The sequence below is a fragment of the Channa argus genome, chromosome 5, assembly GCF_033026475.1.
Source record: "Channa argus isolate prfri chromosome 5, Channa argus male v1.0, whole genome shotgun sequence".
NCBI classification, from domain to species: Eukaryota; Metazoa; Chordata; class Actinopteri; order Anabantiformes; family Channidae; genus Channa; species Channa argus.
Genome location: NC_090201.1, coordinates 11,211,256 through 11,235,746, shown reverse-complemented (window position 1 = coordinate 11,235,746; position 24,491 = coordinate 11,211,256). Strand labels below are relative to the sequence as shown.

Sequence of the window (24,491 nt, the reverse complement as noted above, 5' to 3'; positions counted from 1 at the left end):
TGACGATTGATGCTACCGTGTGATATAAATGATATTGTTGGTAAATGGTAAAACATTTATCAAACCAATATTTTCCACTCTTTTCTCCTCCGTTAATCTGCAGTTGCAGCTTGCCACAGTCTGGAAAAGGTTCTTGCTGAATTTGCAGTATATGCGTGTATCCTGTTGTCTTCAGCTTTCACTGACAAGTTCACAACAGATGTGGGGCGGCTGTAGCTCAGTTGGTAAGGCAGTTGCTCAGTTGGTAAGGCAGTTGCCCATGGACCACAGGGTCAGTGGTTCAATCCCCGCTCCTGGCTACAAGTCGAAGTGTCCTTGGGCAAGACACTGAACCCCAAGTTGCTCCTGGTGGGTCAGGTGAGCACCTTGAATGGCAGCCACCGCCATTGGTGTGTGTGTGTGTGAATGGGTGAATGGGAAGCTACATTGTAAAGTGCTTTGGATGAAAGCGCTATATAAGCGACCATTTACCATGTCATTTGTATTTTGTTTTTAGTGATTTGATTAAACTGACTGAAAACTGAAAATGTAATTATTTTTACACCCAATATATTATTAATAATAAAAAAAATAAAATAAAAACTACAAGATTGCATCCACCATGAGCAAGTAGATCCAGAGAAAAAAATCTGTAGCGGGAACTTCCTGCACATCCTGAATAAAACAAGGATGCATCTTATTAGGAAATAAACGATGCAATAAAACAATTAATAACTTTGTAATTCACTTTGTATGTCTTTGTTTTTCAACCTACAGTAAGTTTGCAAATGCTCATGTGTTTGTCTGGCATTTTCATTTAATCTGTAAAGTTTACAGAAACTAGTGCTTGATTTTGCATTTATAAGGTTAGAGTCACTATTTAGATTTTTTAAACTTATATTTGTTTTGTTTCACCTTTGTTCCCTACAGTTTTGATCAGTCTACATGGTTCACTGTACTTGTGCAATGCTGCCACCCAATGATGCCTTACGGAGAACCACATCTCAGCACAATAATAATGCACATGGTTACAGGTTGAAAAATAGTAACTTTATTTTCTAATGGTGTTATTTACAGGTGGTATGGCCTGCTGTCTTGGTACATGTGGTAAACAACATTTTAAAAAGATATAATCATATCTTGGGCAAAGAAAGTATAATCAATAACCAAATTAACTTTTGACATTGGGATATGGACAAGATAAATATCCTATCAAACCTATGAAATAATTTTAAAAACGACAAAGTATGAGACATCAGCATTGCCCTTCAGCATCCAGTGAGTAAACATTTGTCTTCCCCACAAACATGCCCAACTAAATTACCCAAAGTAACGATAAATATGGTTCTAGCTTTGCTCATTATAAAATAAAAATCAATATTACAGATTCACAGAGTGATAACAAATCTCGATTTAACACAGAATAAAATACATTAGAAAAAGCACTACATAAAGACAAGCGACTGCAAATGATATTGTGAAGTGATATTGTTTGGTTGACATTACCCGAGCAACTGTAGATATAGCTTGTATGTCACATATGAATGTTGTATCATTTTCTATTTGTCAGCGTTTTCACAGTTCTGGATAACAATTCTACAGTTTAGTGGTTTGTCAGTCAATGTAAACATTGACTATTTTAATATAAATTTTGCTTTTGTTTTCGCGATGATTTATGATGCCATGTTTAAAAAAAATAGGATCAATTTTAAGGGAAGTGCTCACAATAAGATAAATACCTTTTGAGCAACGGCTTTGAACCCAGACCTAATTAGAAACAACTTTAAAATTCCAAAGGTTTATCAAATCAGTATAAGCTAATATGGCTGTCTAGAACAAGCTGACAACATGTAGCTATGATACACAAGTGGTAACTGCAGTCATGATGGAATAACTGACTTATGAGAATATTTATGAGACATTTGGTTTGTGTACAGTACAACACTGTACAGAAAGCTCTACATAAATAACAAAAGAACCCTAAATTCTGAGAAGCAATATTCTCTCTTTCACATCGATATACAAACAACATAACAAAGGATCATAAATACAGGACAAACTTGTGCCCCAAACATTCAATAAACATTAATAGTACTGTGTTTTATAAATGCAATATGATTAAACTACACTGTCAGTTGATGTAACGAAAAACATCACATTTCAATTAACTACTCAGCCAAATCTGGGGTTTAACATGCCAAAGAGGTGTTGGGAACTGGAAAAACATTCTTCTTAAACAACAGAAGTGCTAAAAGGCAGATAGAGGAAAGGAGGGGAAACAAAAACAAAACTGTAACAAAAATGTTAAATAGGTAAAATGAGGACACAGTGAACCTTCAAATCCAAGAAGAAATATGACACTTTTAATTTTTCATTTAGAGGTGAATATTTTACATGCTTTAGTCTATCCTATACATATAATAAATTAGATACTGTCTTTTTATATGCTATTTTAGGCCAAACTCTAGTAATAGAATTCATACTGTTGACTGAAGTTCATACTGGGTTGACAGAAGTTTCACTCATTAAATTAGGACTATTTCACATAATTGGTAACTGTTACATACGAATACTGTTTGCTGTCATTTTTATGAGTCTGTGTACTGATAGAAATACCTTTAAAATTTAATCAAACTGATGTCTGGGGGGGAAAAAAACCTCAGGACATCATGGCTTTAAACTTTTCCAAAGCCATCTTTTTTCTTATAGTTTTAATTACTGTTAAGTAGTACAAATTTATAAACTACATTTCACCAGTTCTCTTTTACTAGCTGGTTTTATTTTACTGGTATGTAATTTCTGCTTTTGTGAATCAAAAGGCGGGCACAATATCAACAAGAAGAAAAACAGGACAATTTATCTCTGCCTCGGTGCATTGCGATGAAAGGTAACAAAAACAGCGGGGGGGATGGGATGAATAGGATGCCAAGTATTATCCCTGATATTGCAATGTCCCCCAGATATGAATGACGGCAGGCACTTGAATGTCATGGTTGTGCACGTATGTGAGGAAAGTGGTGGATAGTCACATGAGACTGATAGTCCTTTAAGAGTGTTTTTGGAAAACAAATGATGGAAGAAAGGATGCTTCTTCCTCAGGATTCCATCTCATCTCCATCAAACGATTGTGGCACAAAGCTCACTACCTCATCATAGGTTAAGCCTGAGAGAGAAAAAAAAAAAAGAATTTATGCCAATTATTTATCAAAATAGAGAATGCATTACATCTGGCTACATTTGTTTTGTACCCAAAGTAGAAAAAAGAGAAAGTTATCTTTACAAATCATAGCTCTGCAAACACAAAGTGCCAATTTACTTTTCCACTCCTCAATTTCCAGCTCACGGCTTTCGAAGCTTTGGTCATAAGGCTCTGCTTCAGGTTCATCATCAGGGTCATGGTACTGGGCAAAATATGGGTGCGCTAGAGCTTCTGACGCTGTGATCCGCTTGTCTGTGTCCAACACCAACATTTTCTCCAGCAAATCCACAGCTTAAACACAGCAGCAATGAGAGGAAGAATAGTTAGTTTGATAATAAACTGAGCAAAGCACAAGGAACAAGGAGCAAAAAAAACCAGGAAAGTCAGTGTTAAAGTTAGCTTATAATAAAAAGCAAACAAAGCCTAGGGGTGGTCTTTATTGTCTGGTGTGAAAGGTGTCAGGCAAATCCTGATGTGCAGTGAACAACTGGACTGAGACTCTTTTCTCATGCTGTCTCTATCTTTTTTGTCATTATTCATAACAGGCATTAATTTTATACACGTATTGGTTATTATTGCTCACAGTTATTTCTAAATATAAATAATATTATACTGTAACAGAAATATAAAAAGTCTTAGGTGACCAGTTAGTAGTTGCCAGAATATGACTTCTACATGTGAGTCATGCAGGACAGGAGTCTTTAAAACCATCCCAGTCAATGGGTTACTCTTCAGTCAGTTTGAATTTATACATTAGGACTGAATGATATCAAACAAAAAAAAGTATTTATTTTTACTGACAGGGATTGGAGGTGGGATGTTTGCCTTTTTTATATCACTGAGTTAACATGACCTATTGTTAAAACTGTTGTTTTATTTTGTCATCTTTACTTGCTGCAGCCGCAATAGTCCAGCTTGCTGACAGGCAGAGTTCACACACGAAGACATCTCCAAGGAAACACTGACAGCTGACTTTACTTTCGTAACTCCAGAGACGTGCTAGTGCTGGTGTTTAAGTGACAGCAATTGAAGTAATCTCGATTTTCCAATATAGGCCACAACAATCTAAATAATTCAATACATCACCACCAGCACCACTTTTTGTTAACCATTTGTGATTTCCCTGTAAAGTCAGTGTGAACATAAACTGGACCTGAACGGAGACACACCAAATAGACCAAATGAACAAAACCACAAGTGGGAAAATAGCTTAATACATTTGAGGTCATAGCTTTATCAAGTACATTTAATACCAGTTGAATAACATGCGCAGTAGGTGATGATGACTCTCTTTTTATACCACTAGAGGGACTCACTGAGCCAGGAGTTGTGTGAGCATTTTGTAACGGCTAAAAGGGAACTTACCAAGAGGGTTGGCACCAAGAAACACATCTGCAAAGTTCCTTTTGGGCATGTAGGGAAGTGACTTGATGTAGTTCCTCGCCTTTAAAAGAAGTTGAACAAACAGCTACATTGTAAAAGATTTTAAAGAGTTAAAGTAAAAAAATACTATTATAAATGTATGCTTTTATCGTACTTATCAATGTACTTCAATTGGTTTACTAAACTTGCCAAATGCAAAATACTAGCCATGCTTGAACATCCTAACATCATGCATTACCCAAACTTTATGTGGTAGTTTAGAGGTTCAACATGTGTTATCATTGCAACAGACATCTCATCAAAGTACACTGGCTGCACTGGCAAAGCATTGTGGGAAGCACGGTGAGTAAGAGAGGAAACTGAGAAATAAGTGCAGTGGGAGCAGAGGCTGCTATGCAGAAAGGGACCAGTAAGAAATACTCTACAATAATATAACATATCTGTCTGTAAACAGAAATGTGGGTATCAGCTGGTGGATGGCTGCAGCTCGGTCGATTCCAGCTGGTTGAACAGCTGGAGCATGTTGGAAGGCAGAAGGGCAGGTGTCTCACCTCATGGCTTGGCATTCTGCTTATAAGGGAGGCTGGAGGCGTCCCCGTCAGGCGCATTATCTGCTGCAGCTGGTTTATATCTACAACGTCTGAGTCAAGGGGTGTCACAACATGGAGATCAGCATGGCAAGAGCATGGGTGGTTAGTATAGTTTGTGTATGATAAGGGAAAAGAAGGCAAACACAGGGTGAGAATGACGAGGAGGGAAGAAAGTGTCTAAGCTTATAAAATAAACTAACCCTTGACTGACAATAGTGAGATTCACTGTAAGCCTAATGCTACACAAGAGGCCTCTCACTGTCATGTAAAAAAATTAGTAATTTATAGCAAGTCATTGTACAGGGTGACAGAGACAAGTGGGAATTAAAGCCTTGTGCTAAAGTGCAATTAAGAAAACACATTTCCACAACAAACATGTACAGCATCAATATAAAGTAGTGGACTCCAGAGCAACAAGACGGCAGCGCAGACACAGGCAGGAGAGATGCTACAACAAAACCAGGCACAAAGGTACTTAACACTCACAGACTCTGAAGAGATTTTCATCAAGAACTCAGGCCCTGGTGTTCCGACGAGCATCATTATAAGCTTCAATTGATCAATGTCTACCACACTCACATGAAGGAAAACAGGAGCGATGAATAAGGAGAGAGGCATGAGAGGTGAGACAGTCAAAGTTGTCATCTGTTTTTGAAAAATAAATCATGAAAGTTGAATAAAAATACCAAACAAGGCATTTGAACACTTACGTGTTGACTGTGACATACTGGTAATAAACACCATTTGAATTTTGATCAAAAGAACATGAAACCAAAAATATTTTTAGCCATGTGTAATTTATTATTAGGTTAGGTTGCGCTTCTAAACTTAGTTGAGGCCAAGTTACAGGCTTAGATAATTTTTCAGGGGAAAAACCTAATGCAACGAAAAATGCAACAAACAGAAGTATAACTAATGTAATTATTGAAATGTTTGCTTGAAATATTAAATGTAAAATAGCAATCACAATAACAATCCTTGTAGTTCTATAGGCAAAATATACCATAAATGTAAACAAATGCCATGTTTAAAGTTACTGAGCTGAATAAAAAAGTATATATAGCTACTGTAAATTTGTTATAAACCCTAAGAAACACATCTTACAATTAAACGGAAATTAATTTAAATATCTCTAGATCAAACCAAAAGCTACTAATACTATGCACAGCTCCTGTAATTACTGTGGGGTTTTTTTGTCCTTTCGGCTTATTCCGTGAGTTCAGGGTCGCCACAGCTCAAAATTGTCCACATGTTGATTTGGCACAGTTTTTACGCCGATGCCCTTCCTGACGCAACCCACCCTAATTTCTATATTATATCTTATTAACAGCTTTCGGCTTGTCCCTTTCAGGTGCTGCCACAGCGGAGCGTTCAACTATTTATGCCAGATGCCCTTCCTGCCGCAACCCTCCCATTTTATCGGGGCTCGAACCCACGGCTTTCTGCATCCCAACCAAATGCTCTACCACTGAACCACCAGGCCCCCACTGTATATTATATCTTAGTATGATACTAAATCTCATGTTACACTTGTTGCTTAGCCAGATTTCCTTCAACACACCTGTGGACACGTGCAAAGATCAACTTTCAATTAGACAGGTAAAATGAGACTGACTAGAAAGATCACTGTATAATTCAACTAAGGTTTGTAGGAGGTAGCACGACCATGTCTCCATTTAGACATTCACACGCACGAGTAAAAAAAATGGATGGTTTGATTGACCATTTAGAACAAGAATCACAAACACAGCCAGCTTTTTTGTTTTTTTTAACCACGACCTCAGTAATGTGTAAGCGTGACAACTTCTGAATTTGAAGCTGTGTGTGCATGCCGTGATTATAAAGTGTCAGTCTGTGTGTTTTTGTACTTTTTTGTAACATCTGAACTCCCTGCTGCTGTGTAGGGGAAGCTTTGTGGGAGGGAAACAGGAAGGTGTAATGTATCGTTGAGGAACACTGGAGACAACAGTGGGCAGCGCTGAGTCATAGACAACAGGGACCTCTAACTCCAATTACACACACACACACACACACACACACACACACACACACACACACACAAAATTCAATACCCGGGAATGCTTTAGATTCAGCTTGAAGTAGGTAAAACAAAATAAAGATTGTGCGAGCAGTCATGCAAATACAATACAATATACAAAAACAAGCAGACTGCATCCATCAGTTAGGGATTTTAGATTAGGAAGTGACAGTGGTGAAAGGATACGGTCTGTGCCAGGGAAGAGTGTCCGTCCAGTAAGTAGCTCAGCCATGATGCAGCCCACTGACCAGATATCCACTATTAAACAAGAAAAACATGCAGCATAGTGAAGACTTCATACTAAGATATAACTTTTTCACTTCATGTTAGTTATATTAAGTGTTTGTAACAATACAGTCATCTGGTTTTGTTCAAGTTACTTTTTACTAGACACATTTTTGTTCACAAGTTGTATGTGTTTGTAATGTTATACTCACCTGCTCCAAATTGAGTGACAAGAACCTTTTAGAGTTTTACAAAAAAAAAATTTAAACTTTACCTTAGCATACATACAGCCAAATGAAAACAGAAAAACCTTGTATTTGGATGTGGGTTACTCTGAAAGTAAACAGTAAGACCAGAGCAATGCAAAATCAATAGCATCTAAAGTGGCAAATGCTCTCATCTTTGGGTGCTTTAGATAGTTCTGTGCACGTCATTCTCCATCAGCCAGAACACTGAATGGCTGTTCTAGTTTCTTTAATTAACATAATTAACCATAACCACCCTTCTCTCTAATGTAAGTTTTGTCATTTACAACAACAACAACCCTAAACAAACAGATGTCAGCAAACAATTTCAATTATATAAAACTGCCTATAATGGTAGATTCAGCTGAGGAACAAAAAACTATTACTGAATGTCTGTGTTTCTTACCAGTCATGTTGTAGTGCATCCAGTTAAGCATTATTTCTGGTGCTCGGTACCACCGGGTGGCTACATAGCCTGTCATTTCATCATCTGTGTGCCGGGCCAAGCCAAAGTCCAGGATCTGGGGATTAATTGATGATTGTGTAGAAAAGAAATAAAGATTAAGACAGAAAAAAAAACAAGGGGGGGTGTATGTGTAGTCTGTGAGAGACTGTTTCAGTTATGGTAAACTTTATTTTGAATTGTTTATTTATTTACCTTGAGCTCACAGTCTTCATTCACAGCCAGATTACTGGGCTTCAGATCCTGATTTAAAAAATAGGCAAGACGACAAACAACGATTTAACAGATGACATCCTATTAACAATATTATATACATCTTTTCTCTGCCCATAACTCTGCTCATAACTGTTTATTTGTATAGAACATGACTTCTGCGGAATATTCATCTTCAAGCACATGCCACAAGATTACCACTTACTCTGTGAATGATATCTGCAGAATGGATGTACTGTGGGAAAAAAGAAAACAAATAAGAAATTTGATCACACCAGTAGAAGTATTTTTAATTTCCTATTTTTGTGTTCAACTCAAATTTTCAATTTCCAACAGAGAGCTTATTGCCAGGCTTTTTAACTTCATTAGAAAACAGAAAAGCCTAATAAACCAATTTTGATACAGTTAGACTAACAACCATTTTGAAATCTAGTCAATCAAATCAGATTTATTTATTTTTCCCCATTTTCAATATGCTGACACAGGAGAATTTTGTGTCTAAATTGAAAATCAGTCTAGTAAAGAAAGAATGTAGGAGAGCCGTCTGTGGAACCAGTTTCAAGTAGACGAAGTGAAGAAATGAGCAGTGGTAAGGTGGGAGCTTAACTGACCTTTAAACCTCTGAGAATCTGATAGATAAGGAACTGGACATGGTCATCAGTCAACTTCTGGCACTTCACAATGTTGTTGAGGTCTGCTCCCATTAGATGGGTCACCAGGTAACTGCAAATCATATATCCAATCAGAAGTTTTGTCCAAATCCCAGCATGTCTTACAAGACCCAAATTAGGTATTGCTAAAATAACGTTCATTTTCTTAAAAAAAAAAAAAAAGTCATAAAACATAAGTGAATTTATGGGTTGTCAACATCATGATTCTGTGTATTTATCCCTAATTTGTGAATCTTAAAATAGCATGAATGGGAAAGAAAGTGATATAGATGAAATAAAGAGAGCAGGTAACATACTGGCAAGTATGTATGACAACAGCCCAGTTACAGGCTGACCTGTGAGCCATCTGCTTCTCTTAAAGTTCACTCCCTAGGTTTAAATTTACCATGTTTCTGTCTTTATTAATAATATTAATGGCATGAAAGAGATGTGTCACATTTGGATTATGTAACTTCAGTGATATGTATCTCGTAAGTTCATCTCACATTTCCACAAATGTGCAGCATGCTGATGACGCCACAGCATGCAGAGAATTCAAGGACATTGATAAGAGTATTCTCCATACATGCACACACGCACACACACACACACACACACACACACACACTGTGAGATAGCCGTTACCATGGGGACTAGCTGTAATGTGTAAGTGCATGTGCTCACCCAACATTCACCTTGGAATAACCTGACACACACTGGACTTGAATTAAGTTATGAATGGCGGGATTATGATGAGTATGACATATAACTCTTACTTTTGCGTGTATCTTGCCATCATCTGCTGTAAAGTGTTTAATTTTGTTAAAAAGAGATAAACTAAAGCTAGAGAAGCTAAAAGAAAAGGAACACCTAGGTGAAAGGGAGAGAGGAGGGGACTTACACATCATTGAACTCCTCTAAGTTTGTTCCTGGTGTGAAAACATCTAATAGACCAATCACCTGAAGACACAAGAAGAGGTTAAAGGTCAGAAAACAAACATTTAACTGCGTGATACATTTCCGATTGACAAAAATGTAGTTTAACTTGTTAACTTTAAATTAAAATGTTGATAGAATAGGTGAATGAAAAGCAGTGTAAAGCACTTTAAAAATAAAGTTGAAAAATACCATAACCGCAAACCATTTACAGTTGTTGATCAAGGAAACCAAAGACAATCAACAAGTATGTTTTCTCTTTCTAAGGAATTAAAGTACTTGACCACGATGTTATTCTGTTCTGCAATATCTCAAGTTTAATTTGATTTAATCAAACAATTAGGCATACCCTGTGTTCAAGGACTCATACAAGCATTGATGTTTAGTGATGTATACCCAGTTTTTCTCCCATTTTGTTTTGGTTACCAATTGATATAAATACATAAATGGGTCTGATAAAAGCTACAATGTGTATGATGCCAGTGGAAGGAGCCAATATAAAAACAAAGTCTGGTAAAGTCTGTGCTGACACAGAATAGACATTGGTAGTCTGCTAATAGTGTGTCATAGCATGAACAAAAAAGAAAATGTGTGTGAAGTGTGTGTGTGTGTATGTTAAAAAAACAATACATGCATATGCACACATTTATACTTGTACATATGGCTGCAGGCCCACTGGCGAAGAGCAGCTCAGAGTGCCGCCCTGCCTCCACCCCCTGCAGAGAATGGATAGGAATTTTGTAAAATCACTGGAGGAGCCCACCCACACAGAGCACAAACCGACAGCTGATTGGTGGGCTCGAGTCACAACAAGCAGCTTATTGGTCCATTCAGGCTTTCCAAAATAAAAACCCAGGGAGTCTCCTGGCAACAGCATGAGCATAGCACAGAAACCCTCTGTATGTAAAGTCCAGAGACGGATTGAAGCACTTTTTAAACACCATTTAGAAGGAAAAAGGCATGAAAGCATTATGCAGCAATTCCTGTTATATGAAACTGAACAACAACTTTTCTATTAATGATGACAATATCAAACTTTTAAATAAGCCACAACACTGTAGGGTTAATACTTAATCTCAGTTTTTGCTAGCATTTTCAGAGAAAAATCTTACGTAGTGATGAAGATGCCAGTTATGTATAATCCTGAATAAAGGCATGTAAAACCAGTTTGTCAAATTATCACACTGAAGTATTTGACCAGCAGTATCAGTGTACCGTTGAAAACTAATTCCCAAACAGCTGAACAAGACTGTTCAAGCTGTTCTATGACAAAATAAGGGCTATTGTAGAAAACAGGATGCAGGAAAACTAATGCCGCATGAGTGTTGAGTTGAGAGAGCATGGCCAGATCACAGCTAGTTTAAATTATGTTTTGCCTACAGATATATTGTTTCATATGGAACTTGTTCATGACATCAGGAGGCCTAGATTTTCTCCACTATGATTTGGCAGCATTGCTTTTTATGTACAGTTCTTCCTCTTGGCATTTCATAGAAGATGTTTATCATATTTCAATAACATCACAAACACCTAGAGTACCTTCTGGTCCGAGCGATCACAAATTGCCATAATTTTAAAGCAGCATCTGCATGCAGCCAACATCAGCAATTCTACATCAAGCCTTTTATTATAAAATTTATCTCAGTAATTTATTAGGCTGTCTAGACACCAGCATGCAGTGACACCATCTCAAGTTGCTGAATAACTGACATATGAATTCCAGGGTATATTAAAAAAATAATAATAATACAGAAATTAAAACGATTTATAGTAAAATATGTTTTATTTTCACAACGAGATTTTCTATACTATTGACCTCAGATGTGAGCCTAATGGGTTTTCCCCTCTGAGTTTTTCACACTCAGAGCTGCAAAGCTGCAGTTTCTTTTTTCCCTTCTGTGTATGCATCATGTAAAAAGTTTCTTTTCACTTCAATCGTGGGTTGATGAAAATTAAGAAAGCACCAGTAAGTCCTTTTGCTCATCATACCAAGCCATCTCTATCCATAACAATGGCCAACAGCAAGCTACTTTGCAAATTCCCCACTGCCAAATTCCCCACTAGTCTTACTCACACACACACACCCAAACACATCATTCACCAGTTGAGTTACTCCCACACGGCACACAGAAGCCTATACCCAGCACTTTAGCTTGAGAAACCACAACTTCTGCCCTTACATAACACAATAAGACCCTCTCTATTTGGTCATTATATTAGCCGAATGCAACAATAGCAGACAGGAACTATGAACTGTGTTTTTCTTTAGTATGTGGGCAAGTTACTGCATGCACTTTAACTACACAAACAAACACACAAAGAAACCAAAAGACTGATTGAACCAAAGCCACGCAGAAAATTGAACAGTATGAATAAAAAAATGCTGCATCAACAAAATCAGATGAAAAGTAAAAGTGTAAACTACTGAAGGTGTAAAACTGTTTGGTGACTTACTGCTTTCGGAGTGGCACTCCAAAACATGCTTTGATCACTCGAAGGGAAAACCTTTTCTAACAGGACTAACAGCAACCACACACACCCTTGCATGAGACCAGCTGAATAGAAGTATTTACACATGAACTTGATAGAACAAGTCACTTTACACTAACTGAGCTACAGCACGCTTAACATCTTACTGGTATTTCATAAATCCCCCTTAAGTTCCTGCTGTTGTGGCCTGGGCAGGAGGGCTTTTACAACACATTACAGCGAGGTGGTGCGTCATGCACCTATCTGTTCCAGTCCCCCTGATTTTTACAGAAAGGAGTGTGTTTACTGTGCATGTACGCATATATATATATACACTGGCAATTAAACTGTGGCTTGAGGGGCTAATTGTGACTATGTCAAATGTTTGATGTTTTAGTGTTTTTAGATGGGGTTGTGTTTACCTTTATCTCTTGGAGAGTTATTTTGGAACCTTTTTAAAAGCTTTAGAAAAGGTCGCTCAATATGGTCAAAAAAGCTCAAACTGTTTAACATGCAACATTTAATTTCTAGTTTTATTTACCTTATTGCCTCCTATGTGATATGGGTGTACACATAAAGACAAATGAGCTGCAAACATCGATATATGCAACATGTCAGCAAGACAACAGAGAATATAAGTAATTGTGAGTACATTTGCAAGTACTTACTGATTGACTCTGCAAAGCTTGTACACATTTGAGTATAGTTACTTAAAATCGTTTCGTCTAAATTAACTACACAACAATGTACAGAGGAGTCAGATGCTACCCAGAAATTTAAGAGCACAGATAGAGATGGGGTGGGCTGTTTTGTTGTGACTTACATTCTCGTGCTTCATGTGTTTGAGCAGCCGCAGCTCTCTGTAGGTTCTCTTTGCATGGATGATGGACTGGAAGGGTCTGGATAACTTCTTCACTGCTACCTTCAGGTCTGTCTTTACATCGAATGCTGAACTGAAAGGCAAAAAGGCATTTTAAACAGGTTAGAAGTAAACTGTAAAACGTAAACACATTGTATTGTATCAGACTAATAGCAATGGTCATCAAAATCTAAAAGCTTAGAGCTTTTAGTTTTGCTTGTTCCTACTGTAGTCTCTAAGGCTGTATGGAAAACATGACTGAATCTCTTGTAAAATATCAGAGCCATTGTGTTAACCTGCACAGGAGTGTGAAATCCACTACTTGTTTATTGGAAATACAATGCATACTTCCTAGTGAAGCATGTTGCAAAGTGAAAATTTCCTTACACATTTTTAAAATTTTCATGTTTACATGTTCCTTGCTATAATGCAACTTCAGCTTAACACAATGTCCAAGACAGTCTTATACAGGCCGTTCAACATGCATAGTATCAGAATATCTGTTCTTAACTAATTTAATTAAGGCCTTGCTGACAGCAGGATTACAGTCATTTGAGTTAATATTAGTAGCAGTTTTTTTTTTTTTAACAATGACAGAATGGTTTTACAGCAACGACAGAAAAATTGATTTACTGGTTTTAATGGTCAACATATTTAAGTCAAGTCAAAAAAAGCACATAACTTGTGATATTTCAAGAGATGTACCCATGAGAGTGCATGGGTGTGTTCACTTGGTTCTCATTCATCCTGCCATTCATTATTTTGCTCATTTCTTTGTAATGATGTAACAAAATACATAACTGGCATAATGATTTCGTGCAAAGCAAAAATAAGGGTGTGGCAAAAACAACAGACAAAGAACATGCAACACAAAAGTTGTGTAGAAAGGGATGGAGGGGGAATGACTTCTTGTAGTGTTGCTGTAAAACTGGCAATAATTGAGCAATGCTGCTCAAAACCATAGAACATATTCAAAGAAAGTAACCATCCTCTGTCAGCATAAAGGAAACAGCACACACACATAATCAAAACTATTGTCCACAGATTAAAAAAACAGAGACACTGTGAGGTTTGTAAAGAGAGTGAGGTAGACTGGCCCTGCCGCCTAAAGAAGTGTGACATTGCTGTATTTCCTGTACTGTGGGGAAACACAACCCACTTACAATAGAATGCATTACTTCCAAGTCAAATCAGTAAAGCTGCATCAGAAATGAAAAACAGAAAAAAAAGTTTCTGTTTACTCTAGCAAATTGTTTACTTTCAACATGGAGGGCAATAAATGAATGAATAAAAATTACTGTTTCTTTTGTTTTTCATTAAACCACTTTTGCAAACTGGATTATGGAAAGCTGAAACACCTTTATACCTTTACACAAAAGAACACGTTGTTAATACTACTACTGACCCAGTCTGGAGATGTACTGTTGCCTTTTTAAGTTCAGAGTTTAGTTCAAAGTTGTGTCAACACCCCTTGTTACAGGAGGAGATAAGAGTCATTTCCTCTGGACATGTTTCACTAACTGATTTGGACAGTTAACCTTTTAATTGCATGTGCCTGGGAAAGCCTTTGCTATAGCATATAATAGCACCAGGAGTAGACTTAAAATTAATGTTGTGTTGGAGATAAAGTTGTGATCCTGAGTGCCACATATCCACGATAAGAACATCAAGATATGCAGATGTGTTTTTCCAGTAAGTCATAGATATCTCCCACACCAAGGGTACTTTATGTTCCTGGCTTGAAGAACAATTTTTATTTGTGTCAATTGTGAGGGAAAACCCAAACTCAGTAAAGAGTATGCATGCTAACGCTAAACAAGAAAACAAAGACACATGCATACACTTGGAAAAACTGCTGCTAATTTGCAGGACAAACAAGAGAGCTCTAAGCATACATCAACCAATTAGTGTGTAATAAATCGAAGTGCATGAACAAATGATAATAAAAATGTGGGCTGTAAAAGGTGCAACATTATGAGGCAAACATCACGTAGAGAGAGACATATGTTGACTAACAGAGTGAGCATACATTAAAATGTTTACTGTTAATGACCTGTTGGGGTGTATCAACAGCTCTGTCCTCCCTCTTTGCTGCCAGTTTATTTAATTCCAGAAAAAAGATTGATGAATGATAAAGACCATTGCTGTAAACGGTTACTTATTACTAAATCATGAAGAAAGTCACCAAATCTGTAATATTTTGTGATATGACTCGGTCAGGTACAACAGGTAGAAAAACTTTCTCATGACAGGAATAAAATCAGTTTCACCTTTTCTGTCGTCATCTAGCTTTCCTGTTGCTGAGGGGATCTGGGTAAAGATTTGCTCTGTCCTCAGTGACCTAAGGCACACTTCTGCTTCTGATATGACATCACGCAGGCCTATCCAGCCAACATGCTTTTTTTTAAGTTACAGACTGGTTACAGGCAAGTTGAGGCAAATTTGAAACATCCGTCTATGATGATTAAAAAAAACGCAATCAGCCAAAACACAGTGTGAGTCTAGGTCTATTTTAAACATCAAAAATCAGGATCACATGAGAATGCTCATGTTTTGGACACCAATAAAAAACTGATAAAACCTCTCTTTTTGTTTCTTATTATCCATTATGTCTGCAAGAAAAGTAGTTCTTAAGATCTAAAGCCTGTCTGACAAAAAAGTCTGACACCACAGGTGCATTTAGTGATGAAACTCACAACTAAATACTGGAGTTAAAGTCATGTAAATTGCTGGTTTTAAACTTAAGCCTCCTGTTTTTTTAGAGACTTGACAAGTCACTGCAAATTTTTCTGAGGTTAAAACCAAAAGTGTCAGCTGGAACCTATCATAGTATTGCACTTTATTACCAGGTTAGGCTCATACAATCATTTCCTAATCAGCTAAATGTCTATGGCTGCATATTGTCTCCAGAAGCATCATACGCTGATAAGCCACATGATTAACATTGGTAGTTTTAAAAATGTCATGGTGGACACCGAGCAGTCAGCAGCTACACAGGCCCATATGCAGCAAAATGTGATCAACAGTGTGCAGAGGTGGCAGAAGTACACAAACTGTATACTCCAGTAAAAGTTCAAGTATTGTCAAAAACAAAACGTCTGCAATATAAGTACTACATCAAATCTTGTATTCAAGTAAAAGTAATAAGAAGGTCATCTACATCTTTTACTTAAAACTACTCCACTAAGAAAACAATGTAATTTAAACGATACTGATTATAGTAATTATGGCAAATTACGTACACTGAGAAAAAATAAGGGTACGGGTAAATAAGATGACTGTTGGTAAAGGGGGAGCTTACTTAAACCACAGACGTGCTGACAGGCAGTCAACCCATAATAATACAGCCGCATTTATTAGTTTATAATATTTTAATTTTATATATATTTAAACCACCAGGTGGTGTTAATTGTTATGGGTGGTCAGTGTATTCCTATGTGAGTTCCATGATCTGAATATTACTCCGTTTAAACTTTACTGTGATAAGTATAAAACACACAAAAACTTGTTTGTTCGGTTTTGTTTCATGCTCAATTTTGCACAGCGATGACAAATAATCTAAAAATCAAGAAGCACTCAGCAGACAGTTCATACATTACTCCCAGTTCAGGATAAACTTTTTCCACACACAAACCATGGATTTACTCCAAGTCTGGCACTAAAGAAAAGAAGAAAGGACAGAAATGGGAAGAAAGTTGTATTTTTTATATTAATAAATGCTGTATCTGAGTGAGTTTGTTCAGGAAGAGAACTGTTTAATTCTTGACAGTACATGCTGTCCATATTTAAAAGTTGAGAAGAATTCATGCTGAGAACATGAGGAACATCATGGCAGGAACAACAAAGACTGCTGACTGTGAAATAGCATCCAGCTGACCAGCAGCCATGACAATCTGGAGTAGGTGTTGTGAGGTTATTAATACTTTACAGATACCTTCTGAAGGGTTCTAGTGGCATGCTGTGGTTTGGCACACTTTAAGTGCTGAATTTACTATGAGCTCTGTTCTCAAAAGGTTTTGTTTCTGCATAATGTTGACTGGTGTTGAGCCAAATTATTTAAAGAATTATTTAAAAGTAACTTTAAAGTAGCTGCAGGTGACAGAAATATTGATGAAGTCTGCTGTTTTGTGCAAACTAGGGAGCAGCAAGGTCGGTCATAAAGACAATAATCACAGACTATTAACTTTAATAAAAATAAACTCAGCGTTTTCTTTTAAATTGTCTTCTGGACTGGATAACACAAGAACAAATTATTCATTGCCATTGTGTAGACTCCGTATGTATTAATACCTTTCATTAGCAACAACATGCTTGCCTAGTGACTGTGTCAAGGACCAAATGAGGTCACAGTTTACTCTGTATCCAGCCCTAATACCTGCAAGAAAACGCAACAAAGTTAACATTAAAGTTATGATTACGGTAAGAGGTCATCAATGGCTTCTTGATAACAAAGTCGTCACAGCTGAGGCCACTACCTAACCTCGGGACTGTGAGTCATGAGCGAACAACTACGGGAGAAAGGGTGACATCATTCTAGAGTCATCACTGTCATTCGCTGGGCTCCTATAGAAAGCTCTCACTATGTAGTGAGGGGGGCCTACTTTCTGAAAACCACGTGACCTTCTGGTACTCTGCATGCTGCACATAACTGGGAAATACATAATGCATGCAATTTGGTAAAGTGTAAAATACCAGGTTGTGCGTGCAGAACCGTTATACCACTCTCGAGTACTGCCGGTCTTGTTCTAGGTGCTGGCTCACATCTAATGATGAAATAGCACTTTGGTTGATGATGGAAGCATGGGCATGCCTTCTTCGCTAGGGAGTAGGACACGATTTAAAAATAAAAATGTTCCTCTGCACATTTAGCGCTTCGGAACAAATTAAACTTGACTCTATATATGCAAATATGTTTTAAGGAAACTAGTGACACATGTAAATATAACTAGAACAATCGGTAACGTCAGGTAGAACTGCAAAGCACAAAATGTGCACAAAAACAACAATAATCCCCACCCGCCGAAGCGTGCACGACGTGCCAGCAATTCGTAGCAATCAGAGTAGCGAAACGTAAACAAGAGGCGAAAGTACCATTTTCCCTTCTACCACTGGCACCTTTTACAGATCAAGCAGCGAGGACAGAGCTCCAGCGGGCCTCTGTGGGTGGTGGGAAACCGTCTGGTTGTTGTGCAACCGTGCTGAGTGCTTTCGGCAGTAACATACTCTGCAACAACTGCTTACCATACGGATCCGTAAGCACCGGAGCCGACTGGAGATAAGTTCTGGTACCGCTCCGGGACCTCCCACAAGGTTTTATTGAGCTCCTGTCGGTGGAAAGTGGGTCTCTCCTTCTGCGACATTCCTGCGGATTTACCAGCCCCGCAGTGACAAAACAAGCCAGCGGAAACTTCTGCCCCCTCTCCTCTCCTCCCCGTTCGGCACGACGTGGTGTGGTTACCGCTGCTCCCCAATCAGGCTCAAAACGAACAAAACTCGAGCGTCTTAGTCGTGCAAATTCAGCGCCGTTGTGCAAAAAACTCCCCAGCTTTCCGTGCAAGTCAGGGCGCGTGGAGACTTCCTCTACGCGGCACGCTCCTGTCAGGACGCTCAGTTTGGACTAGCCTTCGCTCGATTTTTCGTCCTGTTCTCGCCTTGGTGGGCGCGCGAAACCCTGGACGCGCACGACTTTTCATCGCCGCTCGCTGTGTGCATTTCTCGCGAGAGTTTAGTTGCTATTGCGAAACCAGGGGATATCCCCTCCTTACAGTGAACATGTGGGAATCTCCCGTTGTCAGTGTTTTACCTTTTTAAATGGACCCAGAGACACAATAACAAATCACGTCAGAGTTTTATTGTTGACATATGACTGAAAAATAGTCATCATGATGAAAAATGCGGCATTAATACATACAACTACACATACTCGAAATAATGCTCAGGTTTTACCACTTTATATTTTATAGTTTACTTTTTACGACTTAATTACGTTTTTTAAAGAGCGATTAACAGGTTATTTTGTAATGTGAAAGATATTTTTTAAATGTAATAACTGATTATACAGCTACATTATTACCGTATTTATTGGAACACTAGAGAAACACGTGATATTTTCTTCTTATCAGTTAAATAATCCGCAACTTGTGTGCAGTTAAAGTTACAGGAAGTTGGTTGCATATTTATGTTTATAGTCTTAACTTAATTATGTTAATTTCCATGGTAGAAATTGGGGATGTTGCATCAGGCGTAAAAAAACTATGCCAAATCAATATGCTGTTGATCCCCTATGATCCCTGAACTCATGGGACAAGCAGAAGGGACAAAAAAAAAATATTGCCCATGGTGCCTGTCATGGTTTACTAGGACAATTGAATACTACAGAACAACTACTTTCTACTATGACAAGTGAAAGTGTATCCTTTGAATACACATAATAACATTACAAAGAATCAGTCAGGGGTTGAATACACAATTCTAATGCATTAAATACATATGGCAAATATTCCCTAAACTGCAAATGTTTGTAACAGGAGCAGTAAATGCCATTATTGACGTGTTATGTCGTGGTACAATGATTAAACCAAAATAATTATGTTAAACACGGTGTGTTTAGGCAAAATGCAACAGTACAGAAATACAGGCCTGGTGACTCTGGTGAAGCATTGGGTTGGGGTGCAGAAGGCCGTGGGTTCGAATCAAACACATGCCAAATCAACAGGCCGAAAGACGTTGATCTTGACAACAGTAAAGAAATACGCAATGCCCACAGGGAAGCTGTAGGGATTTCTTCTGGGGTTTTCTGAAACATATCCTAAAACATAACTAAAATAATACCACGGAAATGAGAGGATTACTTTCACAGTAAGACAACACCCCAAACAATGTCAAATTAAACATAGATCTCAATTTTAATGATAATGAAAAAAAATTACTATTTTAATATACTGCAGTGACCAACGAATTTCTGGCAGGACTTGTAATCGCTCCATCATGTGTTCATCTATTGCCACTAGACAGAGTTTAAGCAGGTTTTCAGAGAACAATTTGGGAAAAACCTAATACATCTTCACCCAGCTGATAGCTAATTTATTTTTACATGACATGCTGATGAGTGCCACAAATGTAATTTCATCCACTGTGATCCAAAGTTGTAAAAACAAATGGGGGAAAAAAAACCTTCCAGGGAGACTATGGGAAATTCATTGTATTGGTGGTAATCTGGTCCTTCATTCATGACATTTGTTTGATAAAGACAACAAACACAGAAATAGTCTGATCACATTTTTACTCAAAATCACACCATATCCCCTTCCCAAACAATTTCTTCTTTCAAAAATGAAAAATAAGGTTAAAATAAAGAAGCATAATTAAACTCAGGGGGACAGTATGTAATTAAGATAGCATCACAAGCACCATCTCTATTTGGCACTGCATTTAAAATGTTTAGGAAAATCTGAAAGAGTTATCCATTTTTTTTACAACCTGGTGAGATAATTGTTATTAAAGTCCAATTTAGGTCATTTAAAATGTTATCTAGTGTTAGATGTTGAAGTAAATGAAAAAACACCCGTAGCAAAGTGCATATTTCACACCTACTGTAATGAAAAATTAAAGGACAGGGCACCACTGTAAATAAAAGTTAACAGAACAAAAGTAAAATATGGCATACACAAGAATATATATATTACCTTAGTTTATCTTCCCCTCCACCCTTGACCATAGAACTGATACAGAAAATCAACCAGGGGTTAGCAGAATTTATCTTTTTTAATTACACATAACCTTTTGCAAATCTCTACAGGTCATATTTTTTTCCATTTATATATATATATATATACACACACACAGATAGGCTAATTTTAGGTTGTATACACATAATAGATTTAATGCACACACCACCTTTGATCTTGCATCCTTCAATATAAATAACTATGAGTGTGGATAGAGACAAAATGTTTTACCAAGTGACCATACACAATCTTTTCTCTGTAATAACAGTGGAAAAGATTCAGGAGGCCCTTCATGTCTGTAGTGCACGCCTTTTTTGGGGGGATATGGATGTACCCAGTCACCAGAAGAGGGCAGTGCTGGCTAGTCTTTCCCATTGATCTGCAGGGTAATGGGGTTTCATTGGTCATGTAATCCAAGATAGGTCTTGGCAGATAACCACTGAGATGAGTCTGTCCCCAGCCTGCACCCACCAATCCTTTCCAGTGCAGTCTATCATTTTAAGAAGACCACGTAAAAAGCCATGGCCACACAGGATAACGCCACAGCAATGTGGAGCCGCGTCCCAATTACTGCAGCTGCGAAGAACAAAGATAGATCAGGAAGAGTTCAGGAAATTATAGGTCAACTCAACACACAATGAAAATGGGAATCACTGCAAACTGAGCAAATAGATGTGAATTACTAAGTTGAGAGCTGTTAAGCATGAGAAACTCTCCTCGAGAATGTTTGTGTTTTCGATTTCTATTTGGACAATGTCACATTTTCTGTTTTGATCTTATGTGACAGAACACAAAAGAAGGAGTCAAGTTCTAACTTTCAACTTTACTGATTTTAACTAACCTTACCTCCACATAGGTACTTTCCATAGTGGATATTCTTACATACCACACAGGTGGAACTTAAAATGATCACAATGACCTGTTCGTCACAAAATTAAAACCATTTTTTCTAAATGCACAAACAAGACAACCTAGTGAGTCTTCTTTTATGGTCAAAGTGGACTAATCTGTTTTACTGGCAAACTCACATTACATAAATCCTCCTAGAGGATTTCTAGGAGAGCTTAACTTGCTAAGGATGAGCTAAAGAAAATCCTAAAGGGATTGCTACAGTACAGGCCTAGCAGAGCATCACAGAGGAAGACAAAGAATTGGCTCTGCTCATTAAAAAAAGCACCTTATGGCAATGCACAAAGATGTTTTGTTGAACTTTTTATGGACATTTATTTGTGATAGAGATAACAGTTGTGTGATTCAAGTTAATGCATCATATATTGCATGTACCTTTGTAGAAGACACCCCACACTCCTTTCTTTTCTGATAGCAGCCAGCTGTTGAGGCGAGGCACCTTTTTGAGGTACGCGCAGGTGCAGATGAACAGCAGCCCAAAGACCAGGATGCCATCAAAAGAGTACACTACAGAAAAAGTGGAGTTTAACTAAGGATCACTAAGTCTTCCTTTCATGCCAGTTACCTAAATACATAGCTTATAGCAATATATCTGTATTTTTTTAAATCCTTGAAGATGAGAAAAAAAAAAAGAGGTTACATGTACAGTGCACATTTCCTCGGCATTAACGTTACATTATATAAAAAGTCTTGACTACACCAAGTGATGAGACATTTATTCTCACAGGCCACTACATTAGGTACACCTGTACAATCTAATGCAACTTAATGCTATGAATTCTACTTTTACATGTTATTAATTTTCAGTTTTTAGGTTGAAGCTGTCAGAAAGGTGATAATTCTACTATGTGTTTATTATTAAGTTTACTGAGGATACTGGAGTCGGACTGCAGTGCCTTGTATTAGGAGGTGCTTCTAATGTTATGGACACAATACTTACAATAAATAAAGGGTGGGGGGGGGGTTGAAACACCTCCTAATACAATGCAAACTGTGGCCTTTGCTCTAATAAGCCCAGAATGGCATGCAACAGTGAGGTGCGGTGATTATAAGATAGCTAACTCACGTTATCTTGATTTTTAGCTTTAGCTACTGACGTATTAATTGATGCTAAGTTAGCCAGCTTCCTTGTACCCTGACACTAATACGCTGTTTATCACCCTTAAATGGTTTGAAACTAAAAGGTTTATACTAAAGACGGCTAGTTGTGTAGTGAACCTCTAACTGTTACAAAAAAAGAACAGCAAAACACTATTAGCTATTGTCAATGAATAGTTAGTTGTGGTTCTCATAGATTGACTGTTGTGCCTAGGGCCACGTCTACAGCTAACCTAGCATCCATGTTAGCCCATCAGAAAGTGTTAGCCTAACTTAGTTCCGCTCTGATGCCAACGCTTCTAAGCTAGTTTCATCAAACAGAAAACCTACCATTGGTCATATTCGCTGTTTGCGTTTTTGCCGATGTTATATGACCTTTTCTTCCTTTAAATTAGTAATCCATCATGTATTTGAAATATAATTTGGCCCACTTCGTAGTCTCATATTCCGGTTACACTGGCTTACATTCTTCTTTTACGCTTTACGTGTAAGTCGTCCTTCCACTGCCATCTACTGGAATATATTGTCTACAACACCCTGTGTCTCATTGAAAGTCACATCTTCTTAATCAGTAAACATGCATCTCAAGCATCTGATCATTCTACAGCATACAATCTTGCCATCTCAGTTTACTTCAATCTACTGTCACATATTTAGAAAAAGGGGAAACAATTGTTCCTAACATTGTAGCAAGCATGTATTTTATATCTTAAAAAGCAGAAAGAATTGTGAAGCTTAAATTGAGCTTTTACCTAAACTACAAACAGCAATTTGTGAGGACACAGTTAGTATAAACAACAGGAAAGCTCACAAATGATGACTTGGTGCTGTTTCAACTTCTCAGCTGTATGCTTTTTTTAGTGGGGTTTTCAAAAATCAACTAATTAAAACATTTTTAACACCCCTTATTGTATGTAAACTCACACCTTATGTTTAGGCTAAAAATGTATAAAATGAAAAGTTCCTATAACACTTCACTGTCTCTTCTCTGGCTATTTTACCTTAGAGCCATGAAACGAAGAACCATGGAAATTTCATTGTATCCACTTTTTAGTCAGTCTTTTTGTAGCTTGTAACTCTATGCAAAAATCCATTCAGGATTCATACAATATAAGGTAAACAAAAGTACTCATAGATTAAACACAGAGGTTGATTTTAATTCTTACCACAGTGCATGATCCTATTCATTACATTATCCTTGTCCCTCCATATGTTGTTGCTGCCACTGAGACAGAAGTTCATCCCTTGAAAAGGACAACGGCGGAACAAAGGGGTTGTAAGACAGTCAATACAATTTGATCACCGCACAAAGTGGCACAGCTGCTCAGATGAGCCTCACTGTAAGTGCGCCTTACCCTGCATCCGCACAGTTTCTGCTTCTCTTGTTCGTTTCTGCAAAAACATCTCTCACATTAACCATGCATCTCTAACACACTACACAGGTAAGATTTTATAATAAGATGAGACTTAAAGACTGATAATATGATAGATATGCATTAATGGTAAAT

At 37.6% G+C, this 24,491-nt stretch overlaps 2 protein-coding genes across 7 annotated transcripts; both read right to left on the bottom strand.

Annotated features, from left to right (window-relative positions):
* Window positions 1-1,007: 1,007 nt before the first annotated feature.
* Window positions 1,008-18,939, bottom strand: mapk14b (mitogen-activated protein kinase 14b). 6 transcript variants are annotated; one of them, XM_067503905.1, is made up of 12 exons: window positions 18,491-18,936; window positions 13,214-13,343; window positions 9,887-9,945; window positions 8,947-9,058; window positions 8,541-8,570; window positions 8,318-8,365; window positions 8,066-8,180; window positions 7,376-7,447; window positions 5,638-5,717; window positions 4,544-4,622; window positions 3,296-3,469; window positions 1,008-3,142 (listed from the first exon to the last, which is right to left on the bottom strand). In XM_067503905.1, exons 1-12 carry the CDS (start codon window positions 18,607-18,609, stop codon window positions 3,075-3,077), a joined length of 1,086 nt encoding a protein of 361 aa, XP_067360006.1. In that variant the 5' UTR covers window positions 18,610-18,936; the 3' UTR covers window positions 1,008-3,074. The 6 variants fall into 6 exon arrangements, 5 of the variants coding, with proteins under 5 accessions (XP_067360006.1, XP_067360005.1, XP_067360010.1 ...); XM_067503904.1 differs by lacking the exon at window positions 5,638-5,717 and adding an exon at window positions 5,113-5,192 and having other exon boundaries at window positions 18,491-18,935; XM_067503909.1 differs by lacking the exons at window positions 5,638-5,717; window positions 18,491-18,936 and adding exons at window positions 5,113-5,192; window positions 18,341-18,359.
* Window positions 18,940-20,514: 1,575 nt separating this feature from the next.
* Window positions 20,515-23,474, bottom strand: tmem167b (transmembrane protein 167B). The gene is made up of 3 exons (XM_067503910.1): window positions 23,314-23,474; window positions 22,261-22,392; window positions 20,515-21,552 (listed from the first exon to the last, which is right to left on the bottom strand). Exons 1-3 carry the CDS (start codon window positions 23,321-23,323, stop codon window positions 21,470-21,472), a joined length of 225 nt encoding a protein of 74 aa, XP_067360011.1. The 5' UTR covers window positions 23,324-23,474; the 3' UTR covers window positions 20,515-21,469.
* Window positions 23,475-24,491: the final 1,017 nt, after the last annotated feature.

Bases quoted from the DNA above. Each gene is read 5' to 3' on its own strand.
- mapk14b (XM_067503905.1), bottom strand. From the start codon at position 18,609: ATGTCGCAGAAGGAGAGACCCACTTTCCACCGACAGGAGCTCAATAAA. The intron at 13,344-18,490 runs GTAAGCAGTTGT...TTTGCCTTTCAG, and splicing joins GGTGCTTACGGATCCGTATG to TTCAGCATTCGATGTAAAGA. The intron at 8,181-8,317 runs GTAAATAAATAA...ATTAATCCCCAG, and splicing joins ATGAAGACTGTGAGCTCAAG to ATCCTGGACTTTGGCTTGGC.
- tmem167b (XM_067503910.1), bottom strand. The intron at 21,553-22,260 runs GTACATGCAATA...TGTTCTTCGCAG, and splicing joins GTGGGGTGTCTTCTACAAAG to CTGCAGTAATTGGGACGCGG.